General features: G+C 39.4%; 1 protein-coding gene across 1 annotated transcript in view; it reads right to left on the reverse strand.

Annotated features, from left to right (window-relative positions):
- lama4 (laminin, alpha 4) overlaps nt 1–14,498 on the reverse strand; it is a 60,627-nt gene extending 46,129 nt beyond the window's left edge. Inside the window, exons 1-4 of the mRNA XM_038296503.1 lie at nt 14,038–14,498; nt 541–642; nt 334–461; nt 165–245 (exon numbers count right to left, since the gene is read on the reverse strand). Coding sequence (XP_038152431.1) covers nt 165–245; nt 334–461; nt 541–642; nt 14,038–14,145 — 419 coding nt within the window. The 5' untranslated portion in view covers nt 14,146–14,498. The remainder of the gene's footprint in view (nt 1–164; nt 246–333; nt 462–540; nt 643–14,037) is intronic.
- Between the last annotated feature and the right edge of the window lie 229 nt (nt 14,499–14,727).

Here is a 14,727-nt window from a genome sequence, read left to right on the forward strand (position 1 = left end):
TATCAGTTATATTTTAGATAAGTAAAGCTGTGAGAGATGTAGATATGCTTTAGAACAAAAGAAGAGAAAAAATATAATTAATATTGTGAATGAAAGAGCACTAAGATAGCATGGTTGAGCTCTGTAAACATTTTGTTGGAGGTAATCCGCTAATCAGCACTGACCTCTCACAGTGATTTCCAGCGTAGCCCTGTTTGCACTTGCACTGCAGACTGCCGACTCCTTTTTTGCAGTACACAGCAAAGCTGGCCGGACACACACATCAAAAAGAACATCACACAATGAGCCAAAACCCAACCCTGAGTCTCCATCAGAGAGAACAAACCAGCTCACTTGTTAGATTCGGTAGGGAGGGGGCAGGAACAGGGTATACAGGCATGTTGCCCATCCTGACTGGAGCTCAGGATGTAGCCATCTTCACACATTTCACAAAAATCTCCTGTGCTGTGGTCCCTACAGTTCTGGTGGGGGTGAGGGGTACACCATTAGCATGACACTGGTAATTACCCTGAACAATTAAAACGGATCTATGATACTTACAATGCAAACACCAGTGATGTCATTGCAGTAGTCAGCGTGGCCCTTACAGTTACATGGAAGGCATACGCTTTGTTCACTGAGGAAAAAACCCTTGGCACATACCTGTAACACAAAACGAAACATCAGATTTAAGCTGTGTTGAGTTTATAACACAGCGACGGTAGTTAGGGTTTACCTTAAAGCAAAACAGCACATTTGGGAAACCCTGAAAAGGCTGAGTGGCTTCCATTATCACTTATACTTCTACAGTATATAACAGAAGAGAGCCTTTTGGGCCTTCATGGAGTTTGCCCTGTAGTTATAAGGTAATTCTAATGCACACTGCAAAAAAAAAAAAATCAAGAAATAAGTTAACATTTCTTAAATTATGTGTATTTACCCATAGAGTTTGTAAATAAGATGATTTGCCGATGGAATGAGATTGTTTACTATTAAAATAAGATAATATGCACTTGAAATAAGACAATGTAGTTGTTTTTTTGTAAATTGTCTTATTCCATTAGCAAAGTATCTCACCTATAAAAACAAATGCACTTAAATTAAGTAAAAAGGACTTATCTAGATTTTGATTTTTTTCCAGTGTATATCTGCGCTGCTTTCCATTGACCACGGCTAAGTAAAAACAAATGTTCTTACATCCTTGTTCCATTAATAAAACCTTACATCAGTACCTACAGAAGTATTGCTGTTCCACTGTAAGAAAGTTCCTTTCTGTGGGTTTTATTTTTTCTTCAATGCAAAGAAATGGATTCTAGGGTCTGTTTAATTATTGCATCTAAATGAGCCTTTTTCTTTTATCTTTATTACAAAAATGCAAGCACTGATATTTTCATATGGATTGAACTGATACATATTAGTTTATTACTAAGTAGTTAAAGAGGAAAGGTTAGCAAAATAAAATGCATTTATCTTGAGGTTAATGTTGCCATCTTAGTTTTGTTTAGGTTAACGTGTTGGAATAGTTTAGAAAATATTTTTTATTCTTTCTTTCTGTTGTCTAATATTTGAATCTCTTTTTGCTTTTTAAAATAAAAGACAAACTAGATGAGTTCATGAAAGACAATAAATGTGTTTTTGGGCTGTGATGCTGAGAAGGACCCAACAAAGGATGTTTGTTCTGTCAGAAGGAATCCTTCAGATCTGAAGGAGCATTTTATCTAATTATCTTATTACAAGAGTAAAAATACTCATTCCAATGGCAAACTATCTCATTTACCTACTCAAATTAAGGGTAAATACACTTAATTTAAGAAAATTTTACTTATTTCTAGAGTCTTTTTCCAGTGTGGAGCAAAGTACCAGCCAACATTACAGTTGCTACAACAGTTACAAATCAACTTCATCATTCAGGGTGCCTATCTTTTTGAGGTACAATTGTCTTTCTATGTAACAAAATACCATATATGCTTTTTCTGAAGTTGATTTTCAGGCTTTCCATCATAGTCAAACATTTCTTTGAAAAAAGGGCATGGACGGTTTTAAAGCATAGTTTTTGCTGATTCAATTCAATTCAGTTTATTTCTATAGCACCAATTGACAAAAGACGTCATTTCAAGGCACTTTCCAGTTCACCAGATCATCCAGTCCAATTGATTCAAAGTTTTCTATCTAAGGAAAACCAGTTTATTGCATCGACTCATTGATTCAAAGGCAATCCCTTACACTTTGCATGATTGTAGTGATTGTAGCGACAGTGGAAAGAAAAACACCCTTTTAACAGGAAGAAACCTCCAGCAGAACCAGGCTCAGTGTGAGCGGCCATCTGCTGAGGCTGACTGGGGTTCAAGGAGACAGAAGCAGACATAGAAAAAGAACCAGAGATATAAAAGGCAACTGTCAACCAGCTGCACAGGCGGCCCAGTCCAGGAAACAAACAGCCAGGCAGACGAGCTCCATCCAGCTCTCATGTCAGAGGATGAAGAGAGCACATCCAAAGTCACAGTCAGAGAAACAGGACTACACTGAAAAACAGGCTGATCTCCAACATCTCGAAACAAAGGTGTTGATGGCAGCTGATCAATACATTTTTCAGATTGCGGCCTTGGTTCTCTGTGCAGTTGCTGAGAAGATGCCACTGCTGCTGTCCCTCTTTTCATGGTAGATATAGCTTTATTCACATGTGTCCCACCATAAACAATTATTGTAATAATGCCCCTTTTTTTGTAGTTGCACCATTTTAATTTTCTCTATGGTAAGTTTTTAGTAAATGTCGATTTTGTTTGTTTGTCCAAAATGTTGTGGAATTTTAGGAAAATGCCATTTAATTTCTCCTGGGTTCCCCATGGCTCTGCAGTATTCATTTATGTAATGATCTTGGTTCTGTTGTTTTTCTTTAAGTTTTCTGTTTCAAGTTTAACCAGGTTTTTCATTGATTTCTAGCTTTTTTGGTGTGTCTGGATTCATTTAAGTTGCTTAGGTTTTTCTGTCTGTCCCCTGCTGCCTCCTTGTGTTCTTTTCCCTTGGCTTCCTCATCAGCTCTAATCACACCTGTTCCCTATCAGCTCGTTAGCTCTCTCTTTGTTCAGTCAGCCATAAATACACTCCCTCTGCAGTCCCTCTTTGCTGGTTCCTCGTCTTACCTTTCTTCACCCTGGCTCCTTGTTGGTTTTTCCCTGATGTCTCCATGGTTCTGGTTAGTGTTTGATTTTTATGTTTGATTTTTGGATTCCTGTTTTTGTTTAACATTTTTTAAGTTGGATTTTTGGATTCCTGTTTTTGTTTAACATTTTTTAAGTTGGATTTTTGGATTCCTGTTTTTGTTTAACATTTTTTAAGTTGGATTTTTGGATACCTGTTTTTGTTGCCTGATCTTGCAATAAACCCTCCAAGAATTCACCTCTGCCTCCCAGCTTCTGCTTTTGGGTCCAATCTAAAACTTTTAACCAAATCGTGACAATTTACTGATTTTATTTCCCCAGCTTCTCCTGCTCTTAAGAAATCAGTTTGATCTTTTTTCACCCTGTTTGCAGTATTTTCCTTTCGGCTCTCAGACTATTTCCCAGCAGATTGTTGTTGTAACCACTGTGTTGGGTAACTCTCCAGAGCAGATTGACTCACGGGTCACAGCTTGACTGCCTCTCGGCTTTCCAGATAAAATCCACCATTACTGGTTCTGATTCTCCATCATGACTTCCCACATTCCTAGTCATTACAAGAGCACCACTACTCCTTGAACTTTTCAGATTTATAACAATGGCATTATAAACTGCGCAGATTTATCTTCTAAAACCATGCATCTTATTTTTATTTTTCTCACACTGTTTACATTTGATGACTGCTGCACTTTATGGAATTGATGTTCTGCTGCTTATTAACTCTCTGAAATTTAATTTTGTGAAAACAGAAACTAGTCCATAACCAGTTAGTGGAAGAAAAGAAATGATTGACTTTGATAGTGTCAGATGCGGTCATATTCAGTCCCTCTGACTCAATACATTGTGGTATTGTATTATAGAATCACTTCTGTCAGTGAGTCCCAGGGCAGCTGTGGCTACAGTGTAGTTTGCCACATCAGTGAATGGGTGAATGACTGAATGAAATGTAAAGAGCTTTGGTCAAGTCCTCTGACTTAAAAACGTGCTATATAACTACAGGCCATTCACCATTAACTATATAGTTATTAGTGCAAACGTTAGGACAAGCTTCAGTCACAAACAGTTTTTAATTATGATGGGAGGTGGGAGTAATCCAACATATGATGTTGTATTGTCACACATTTTGTGTGGAATATCAGTGACAGTACCTTCTTTCTGAAGGTGAATTATATTTTTTGCTTTTTAGAAAACAGTTTTTTTTTTCTGTTAGCCGTTGCTACAATGAACCCGACCAAGGCACAGTCAGGAGAGTTAATTCAACTCATAGAATATTAAACCTTACACTAGAGCTTATTTAGCTCTAAACAGATTTACAGTCTATAAAGTGTTGGTATTTTTACCATTGAATGTCATAGATTTAGTCAAATTTTATTTTTGTGTGGATGGGCAGGTAGGGGTGGGGTGTCTGGCAGGCCGCTTGCACCTCCTTACTATGCTTATTAAAATGAACAGATGCACCTGCATCCCAATTACCCTGGTTCTCCCTGTTTATAGATTCCTCTCTCAGTCATTCCCTGCAAGAATGTCTTCTTCTCCTACTTGCCCGTATGAGACTCCCCCCAGTGTCAGTGTGCTCCTGTGTTCTTCTGCTTGGCCTGTCCTCATTTGATATCATCAGACTCTGACTCCGATCATGTCTAGCCTCTTTTTCGCCTGCCATCAGTTCATTCTACCTTCATCCTGTCTAGTCAAAGTCTGCCTCCACTCTGTTCAGTCATTGTCGGCCATGATCTGCAATCAGCCAGTTCGTTTGTACGCAGGGTCAATCTTCATCTGCCTCCCTTAGCTTGCCACCTGTCTGCTCTGCCTGCCACCAACATCAGCTGCCTACCCAAGCTTGCTACCAGTCTGCTCGCCTGGATTCATAAACATTCATTGCAAGCACTTACTATAAGCCTTGTAAACGTATCTGGCTGAATCCCAGCTTCTAAGATCTACTGGCTTTAATTTAATCATGTTGTAATGCTGGCGAAGATTCACAGTCATTTTTTTATTCATTAATTTGATTCATGATTAATTCTTTGGAATCATGTTGCTATATATTACATCCTTGGTGATGTTTTATGACGCCACATAAATGCATTTTCCCTTAAAATTGTGTTATTATCTTTCATTGTGCTAATTCTTTGCACACATCATGTTATTTTTATAACACACTAAAATCTACTTTAAACATTAAAATCTTTTACTAATCATTGTTTTACGACACATTAGAGACGCGCTCTGTGTTTATCCAGTCCAAAAACACCCCTGCATCCTGAGTCACCATTGTACGTGATAATAGATTTCATTTGTTTATCCACCACTCATTTCTTAATCAACTTAAGCAGAAAGGCTCACATACAAACTGGTTGTTATGATTAACTCCAGCTGGAGTCAAAGTAAATCAGTTGCAGATGTTAAAATGTAATTTGCTCTTTTGACAACTGTCACTGAGCTTTTTTAAATGCTCAAAGTGTTGAAAACCCCCCAACTCCTGCAGGTAGATTTAAAAAGAAATGTATTAAAAATACTTTGTGCAATTTATCAAGTTCTTATGCATTTCTTATGAACCGGGTTCGATTCCCGGCCCGGGGTCTTTCTGTATGGAGTTTGCATGTTCTCCCTGAGCATGCATGGGTTCTCTCCGGGTACTCCGGCTTCCTCCCACAGTCCAAAAACATGACTGTTAGGTTAACTGGCTTCTCTAAAGTCCCCTTAGGTGTGAGTGTGTGTGTGAATGGTTGTTTGTCCTGTTTGTCTCTGTGTTAACCTGCAATGGACTGGTGACCTGTCCAGGGTGGACCCCGCCTCTCGTCCACTGATAGCTGGAGATAGGCACCAGCACCCCTCACGACCCCAGCTTGGGATAAGCGTGACGGAAAATTAATGGATGGATATTTTGGGAAATTATTTTCTCCTGTTTTTGTTTTACTATTACGTGTATTTGGATTTTAATCTCATTGTTTTGAAGCCTAATCAACACAAGTCCATCGAAGTTATGTTGTCATGGCAACATCAAGCAAGCTAGAGCATGGTATCCCGCTCGCGGCAGCAGACTAGTAAATTTACATAGTCAAATGACTGAAACGAGGAGGAAATATGACACAGAAACGCATTTCGGTTTCATCCACTTATGAGAGACTTTCTCCTCAGAGCGCATCTCAACATTTAGACACCTTTAACCAGGCGGGGCCCCCTGCCTGTAGCTCATATCTGTTCGTGCAGTTTAACGTAATCAAAGTATTTTAGAGTCTTACTGTGATCTTTGGTTCTTTGTGTAATGGAGAACTGTTCAATAAGGTTTAAATAGTACAATAATATAATTATTTCCTTGTGGTTTGGGTTAAAGGATTTTGGAGCTAATAGAGTCACATGTGACATGAACACAGTGACTCAAGTTCCTGCCAGCTGACCAAATCTGCATTGTTACAATTGTGAACTTATGATTTCTGTGTTAAAGTTGTAAATCTCAATCTATGTACTTATTAATTTTTATTGTATTTTAAACAGGCCTATAGGCTCATAAGTCCATTGTCCAAAAAAAACAAAAGCGTTTTCACAAACGACTCCCAGCGGCGCTGCTCTTCTGCATTTTCTCTGAAATGTATATTTATATTTGTTCGGATAGTATTTACGAAAATGTAACCCATATACCTTTTTGTGAAAAATGATAAAACCTTCTCTGAAAGTCTTACTAACCACCTAAGTGTATTAGTAAGCTGTCCTCTTCTAGCAGTGCGACTTGTTTTGAGGAAGCCAGGCTTTCCGTCACGTGTCTGCTCCCAGGATGATCTGCTGCAGACTTCCACACCGTCTCTCTTTGTGTCTCTCACACACCACTTCCATCCTTTAAACTTCTGAAGCTGCAGCACTCAGTGAGGCGTACAATAGCGCTCTGTTAGAACTGCAGAGTTTGACCTTCTTGCACCATGCAGTCAGCCGGACATTGATGGAGCGCATTCAGAGCTAGCAGAGGGTGGAACATTCCTCAGACTTACAGCTGTCGATGCTTGTGATTCATACTTTGTTTTATCCACAGATGGGCTGTGAGACAAAGCTGTGTTTGTGGCCAGCTCATGTTAAACATCCGCTATCTCCTGCAGAATACATTTCCTGTGGGTCTCCCTAAGCGTTTGCCGGTTTGAGCAGAGCAGTTCTGCTTTACCATACACTGGAGTTGTGCTTCCCTGCAAATATGTGGCTGACTGGAATGGAAGGAGACTAAACTTCCCAATTAAAAAGTTTATGGAAAAAAACAACATTTAAAGCAAGAAAAAAACAAAACTGAGTGATTTTTCTGTCACACCATGACATGAATTCCTCCATAACTAACAACTAACTTTGTGTCAACACTTGGAAATGAAGCTGGATTCATTAAACCATCAAAAGTTTCATAAAATCTCCCTTTATAATGTTTTTTTTCTAAAGCCAAGAAACATCTGGCCTTCGAACTGAGGAAAATAAAAAAAGATCTGAGGAAAACAAACCAACTGATGTAATTATGGAGGAAATTATGAAAGAGAGCGATTTAAAACAGCTGTAATTAATCTAATGTTCTGCACAGATTTTTTTCCTTTGTTCTTAAACCAGAAGCCTTGGTTTGGTGGGGCTTTAGAGCAACTGAGTGGGCTTACAACTCAAACGTTTTAAAAAACATATTCTATTCAGGCATGGGCGGGTTTAGGACATTTGGGACCCTAGGCAAAGACAGGCAGGGGCCCCTCTGAATTAAAAAAGTCAACTCATAAAACAGACCCATTCTACAGATAGAGAAATGTTAATATAATAGACATCCATTATCTGTTCTAGGTTGTGTCCCTCTCTTCTTGTCCCTTTTCTTCTTGTTTTCCTCTCTATGTTTTGTACTCAGCTGACTTTTCATGCTGTCTCTAAAGGAATGAAAGATTTTTTCCAAGCACTAAGCTCACTTAGCTGATTGCTCCTTCCTGTGTTTCCAAAAAGGCCAAAGTAAATAACCCAGTCCTTCTTTTCACTGTAGACAAGCCATGATCTGCTTCTCTGTTCTCCATTTTTCATTTGGATGAAATAATAGCTGCATGAATCATGACAGCAGACAAGATAGAGGAGAGCAGGAGGCGGGGTTACCAATCTACTTGCTCTGGAGAGCAGAGTTCGCTGCTTTTAGATGTTGTGGTGACAAAAGCACTAAGTTGGCAACACTGCTCTTCACATCATTTGTTTTCAAATGGTTTGCTGCCGTCTGTTTAAGGTGGGGGGGACGCTTAGAATATTATAAGCGTATAATGTGCACAAATAAGGAACAGTTATATTAACCAGACATGTAAACAGAGTTTTATGGGCCCCCCAGGAACTTGGGGCCCTAGGCAACTGCCTAGTATTGCCTAATGGTAAATCCCCCTGCACATTTGAGTTCCTGAGCAGACATAGATTCGAAAGGTTCTGCAGAGCATGCTAATGACACGGGGGCAACTAATTTCAGAGTCTACAAAATCAACGCATACAATGGACACTAACCCATCAGTGCCTCATCATGACCCTGATGATGCTGATTTTTTTAAATCAAAATATTCTTTCTTTCTTTCTTTCTTTCTTTCTTTCTTTCTTTCTTTCTTTCTTTCTTTCTTTCTTTCTTTCTTTCTTTCTTTCTTTCTTTCTTTCTTTCTTTCTTTCTTTCTTTCTTTCTTTCTTTCTTTCTTTCTTTCTTTCTTTCTTTCTTTCTTTCTTTCTTTCTTTCTTTCTTTCTTTCTTTCTTTCTTTCTTTCTTTCTTTCTTTCTTTCTTTCTTTCATCTATCTATCTTGGCTGCTATCATGGCTGACCCAAAGTATACTGTAAGCAAACTAAACGACTGCTTGGGGCCGCTGGGCGACAAGCTTGTAAAATGTGTTCATACAAACTGTTCTTGGATGAGGCCCAATGATTGGTCATATATTTATAAAGTCTGTTAGCAAAAAAAGCTGAATAAGGGGTGAGTTGTCCCTTAAATCAGTTGACTATTAATCTTTTAAAGGTGAACCTAAGAGACAGTTTTAACACAGACAGAAACACTTGTCATTCTTACCCAAAGTCTCTGCAATGACAGTTATTTTCCACCAGCCCACTGCATTTAGCCAGACACAAAACACAAAGCTGACATTCAGCATGATGAAAAAGCTTCAGCCTGTTCTTTCTGATGTGGCATTTCAGTTTTAAATTATTGAATTCATCTTACAGCGCTTTCAGGACAAACCATAAAGCTTTCCCTGTGCACTACAGAGCTGCTATCAAACATAACAGGCTCCACTCCAACACATGAAAGATGTTTAAAGTAATACTCTCTGTGGATTTTCAAACTTATGCTGTCATGGCATCACCCTATATTTTCACAGGAGTCCTTTATTCTGCTGAATCTGTGCAGTGTTGATTAGAACATTAATCTGGAATCTCATTTTCTCATTGGCTATCGGTTTAAGGCTTTAAATGGATCATCTAGACATTAGTCTGGTGAACATCCTCAGGGGAAGCACAGATCCCAGGTCATGAGAATCTCACCCGGACTCTAAAACTATGCACACTAAGTCTCCGGCTATGCTTCCTCTCAGGAGACACTAAGGTCCAAAAAGTATGAAAACAAACAAAGACAGATAATATACAAAAAAATGGAAGCAGGTTTTAGTAATACCAAAAACTACAAATTATTCATCTGTGCTGCCGTTTCAACTCCCTTCATTTAATTTTAATTTCAGTAAGTAAAACGTTTATTGATTGAATTACTGCAGTATAAAACAAACTTTAGAAACATACAATCGAAAGGATTGTAGCTGTATGTAAAGCAGCCATGCAGTTGAATGAAAAGGTACCAAAACCTGTTATCTTGTCTAATGTTTTAAGTTTTGTTTAACGTAATTTTCCCTTCTTAAAGCATTGATGTCTATATTTCTAAGTGAGTAAATATGACATTTAATTAGTGCTTTTAAAAATTGGTATTAGCTTTTTAACCAGTGCTTAAAGGAAAGGTCCGGTCATATTCAGAGTTCAAACTTCTGAAAGTGCTTTAAATATGAAATTATTCCATACTGTTCAATAAATGATCAGTGTTTTTAATTAAGTCTAATTTTCATGTGAATGTGCTTTACTGGAGGCCTCCATCTTTGCCAAAGAACACTACTGCCACCTACTGGTTTGTGACGTCACGGTGCGGTATCGGCTGTTCATCAAGTCCCAGTGCTGTATCTGGTGTTTGTCACAACGCGCTATTATCCAAGTCATCTTGAAAACATTCTTCTTCCAAATGTTGGCTACATATTACGGGTTTTTTCTCTGGCCAGAAGTTCGATGGCAAATCCTCCCTCTTCAAGTTGGCAATCCAACGACGAACCCGTCCGTGGAGGCTCAGGAATTGGAAAGGTGAAATAACTCTTTTTGTTTTTACTTTTACCCGATGTATTCCAGCATCCAGCTGCCATGCACGTGGGCATAGTCAGTTTCACTATAGCTCTGGTGAATTTCAATGGTGAAGTCCTCTGAAAATCTTCAATAATTGTTGTTAATTGCAGATGTGTCTAGTAGTTCCCATTGATTTTGCTTGTAAAGCGGGAGAATGGCGCTAGGCTTACCGCACCGTGACATCACTGCTGGAAGATTGCAGGAGGGAGTGGTTACTATATTTGGGCAAAAATGGCTGCTCCCAGACTCAGTGATCGTAATGGAAATTATTAATTTTATTTTTTTAATTGATTAACGCTAAATTCATTGAATTACTGCAAAAATATTAGTTTTTGGTATAGATAATGATCCATTGATTATTCTTGCTGACTGGACTTTTCCTTTAAACACCTATTAAATGATTCAAAGAATATTTTATTTAACTATCAAATATAAAAAAATACTATGGAATATTAATAATGAGCTAATTTAGAGTTCATGAACCAACAATAAACCAGGGTTACAGCTCCAGCAGAAAGGAAAAATTAAAAAGATTTCACAAAGAGAATACAGGCTTGACTTGGGGTAAAAGTCTTGAGATTTGTGATTGTGATTCATTTGTGATTAAGCTGGACTTTCTGGGGTTTAAAGCCTATCTGGAGATTAGAACTGTCATGATCTGCCCTGATAGCTGACCTTAATTGTTCAATTCATTCAACTTGCCTTACTTTGCCCGGTTCCTAATTATTCCTCATCTTATCCTCCTGCATCTGTTCATTTATATCAGATCATTGTTTGATGTTTGAAAGATTGTTTTGTTAGTTTTTGTTATTCCAAGGTTCATGTTCCTGTCCTCAGAGGCCAGTGGGTTGAGAGGGTTTTGGTGTTTGTCTTGTCGTCTCCTGATAGTGTCCTGGCTCTTTCCCGCTGAGCGCTCTCTGTTCTTGTTTTGGCTCAGCTGAGGGGAAGGCTAGTTCAACGTCCCATAGCCCTGGCTCCTAGGTGGAGACTAGTTTAAAGTTTCGCAGCTATTCTGGTACCATGTCTTGTCTCTGTCCCTCAACCACTGAGCCTGTGGATTCCTGGAACCCTGGATCTCTCTGTTCCTGTGTCAGAACCCCTGACCGGGCTACCGACTCCTGGATTCCAGAACTGTCCTCTCTGATATGTTTTTTTCTGATCTAGATTGGATTCCTGCCTGGTCACTGTGGTTGCTGTGTCGGTTACACTCCGGGCGGCTCTACGTCGCATCTCGTTTGGCAGTGCATTGGCTAGATCCTGCCTTCCTCAGAGAGGATGGACTGGCCTGTTAAACCAGGTAAGTGACTCACACAGATAATCATCTCCGTCAGATGATTGTGGTCACTAACCTGTGTTTCTCCCTTCAGAGTGTCAGTGAATGGGTGGTCTGTCCTGTTTCATGACAAGGACAGACTATAAGACTTGCTCTAGGTCTTAAAATCAATCCAATGAAGCCTAATGCATACAATATTTGTCAGAAAATTATTATTTTTTTTTTATTGGACTTGTCATTCTGGGAAATGAAGAAAAGTGTTGGTTTTTAGTAACCTATTAGATAAGTTATTTGTGTAATTCATGACACATTAGCGCAAAAATATATATATATATATAGATGTTTAAAAAAGTTATGTAGATATACACTTGGTGTTAAAGGGTTTAGTCCCTGTAAGAGCTTCAGAAAGGCCTTTTGACCGATTATAGGTAGGGCTATGGAAAGTTAAAGGGGCATTGTCACCTACTAAGCCCCCCAAAAAATGAAAACCATGATCATGCTTAAATATATATGCCCAAGGACTCATCCTGATCATGTTTACTTAGTCCCTATTAAGCCTAAAAATAGTTTTTGCACCAGGCAAGAATAGCAGATATCAACATTGTTGTACACCACCGCCATGTGCTGGCAGTAAATATTCATGTTTCCATCAACTGATGTGGTTATGATAAACTTAAAACACTGAAGTTATCTAACAAATGGAATAAAAATTACATGTCATACAAAGGAATACAATCAATGCAAGTAGGATCAAAATGGCCATGATTCAGTTAATCCCTCAAATTAAATGAAGGTCAACCACTTTTAGATATTGGTGGAACTTATAGGAAAAAAAATCCAGTTTCTGAACAGTATTGCAAGAGAGAACCAGAGAATCAGAAAGGCGCCACATGATCATTGACCTTAGGTGAGGCCTAACAAACAAACAACTCTTATTTTGGTGTTTTTCATGGATTTACTTCAAATAAAGGTGGTGCATTTTTTTTTAGTTTAGCCAAACAGTGATGTGTCCAAAAGTACAATTTAAAATCCCTGCCTTGGTAAGGGCCCTGTCACACCTTGTCGATTTAGCCAGCGTATGCCCAACGTTCCAAAATCTCCTAAAATGCTGGATTTTTTCACCTTTAAACGTATGCATCTGGACTCGTTATAAATACTCTTATTGATAACTAGTCCAGAACTTATGTCCAACGACAACCTAACTTATGCATAATGCCAATGAAATGATGCACAAGCATTACGAAGCATCAGTTTTATGAAGCATATATATCAAAACGCTGTCAATACGCCATTATACAGTAGCTGGAAGTTGTAAACACGTTCAGCGGTCATCTGGAACATGTCCGATATGTTGACATGCTTTGGAGAGAAGTTCTTGATAGGTTACACATCAGTTATGTAGAAGTTACTCATAGGTTTCAGCATGCTTCACTGTGCTAATAATTTATACAAAAACGTAGCCATAACTTATTCAACATATTCCAGTGTTTTTGCCAGCATTTTTCATATGTCAGGCATACACTGGTCTAAATCGTCAAGGCGTGACATTGGCTGACCATGTTGCCCTTTTTTGTAGATAAAACAGCCACTGAGTCAAACTGTTTTAGCTTCTAAATATGCTCAGTTTAGTGCTAACAGGTTTGAAACAGACAAATCCACTAAGTATGACTTAGGGATCAACTTCAGCAAATCTAAAAAGTATTTTAAAGAAAACCTAGCCTACTGCAGCTGAGGATTACAGTAAGGTCTCGGCAACTCAAGCATATAAGAATGAGATGTTTAGATTTCCCTTTTTGGTGTCAACATCTTAACTTAGTAGGTCATCCCAGTCTTTTAAGTAACCTTGTGAAGCTTAACTAAGCCAGTGGGATTGTAAGCTAAAGGCAGCTTGTCCCCCATGTTCTGCCTGTCTGTTTTCTTCCCTTGGACTCCGGCTTAAAGACCGGCAGCTTGTTTCTATTAAGAAACTGTCAGGGAGGGGCAGTAGGCACATGACAGCAGGGGAGACAGTAACTCCAGAGATTATCAGAGCTCCATTCTCAGAGTCACCCTAAAACAAACATGTACATGGATGACCACAATGCACTGTGAAAACACAGCAGAGACAGTCAGGATTTTATGAACCAGACCCATTGTCTGGAAGCCAAAACCATTGATGTAAGCAGGAGGTTAGGGAAGGCAGACCAAATTAATCACCGCATAACATGAGAAGAAGACCAATCAAAATGTAGAGGAGTCTTACTTGAAGTACAGTGAGTTGCTGCTCCCCAAACCTGGTGGCAGAAGTTGTACAAACAATCCCTGAGAGGATGGAGACAACGCAGAGCAAGGACAGGGAATTAGTAGCCATATTTGTGTTTGCCCAACGATCTCCCTCCTCTCCGTCTCTGTCACAAGCAGTGTCCTCTGGGCTTCTTCACCCGTTCACTTAACTTTTCCGCTCCTCCTAAGGTCCAGATTCAGCACTGCCCCCTTGCCCGGCCCTTGCTGAATCCAGTTAAACTAACTCTTGTGAACTTCCTCTCTTCCCTCTCCTCCCTCCCTGCCCTGATTTCTCTCCCCTTGTGGGATTGCCTCTCCCCTGAGCCAGGCCCAAATAACATACAGATGGGAAGCTGAGAGAAATGGTAAGAGAGAAAGTAAGAACTGCAAAAAGGCAAGTGAGCAGCAGAAGGATTTCTGTCTCCTAAAGGTTCAAGGCAGACAGCACCCATCCCAACTGCTCACCCCACCCCCAGCCCAACTGGCCGAGTCATACTCAGGAGTCTCCATTTCCAGGACCATGGCACCCTTTTCACCTTGGGTTGAGCCATCAGAGTACCCCTCCCCCCTACTCAGCCAGGGTGGGCAGAAGGTTTAGAGCTTCAACACTTACCCTCAACTCAGCCGACAGAAAAGAAACAGCTGCACAGATATTGTGGCCCAGCTCCAC

This window comes from Cyprinodon tularosa, unplaced genomic scaffold (assembly GCF_016077235.1).
Source record: "Cyprinodon tularosa strain WSP-4 unplaced genomic scaffold, ASM1607723v1 ctg370, whole genome shotgun sequence".
Classification (NCBI taxonomy): Eukaryota; Metazoa; Chordata; class Actinopteri; order Cyprinodontiformes; family Cyprinodontidae; genus Cyprinodon; species Cyprinodon tularosa.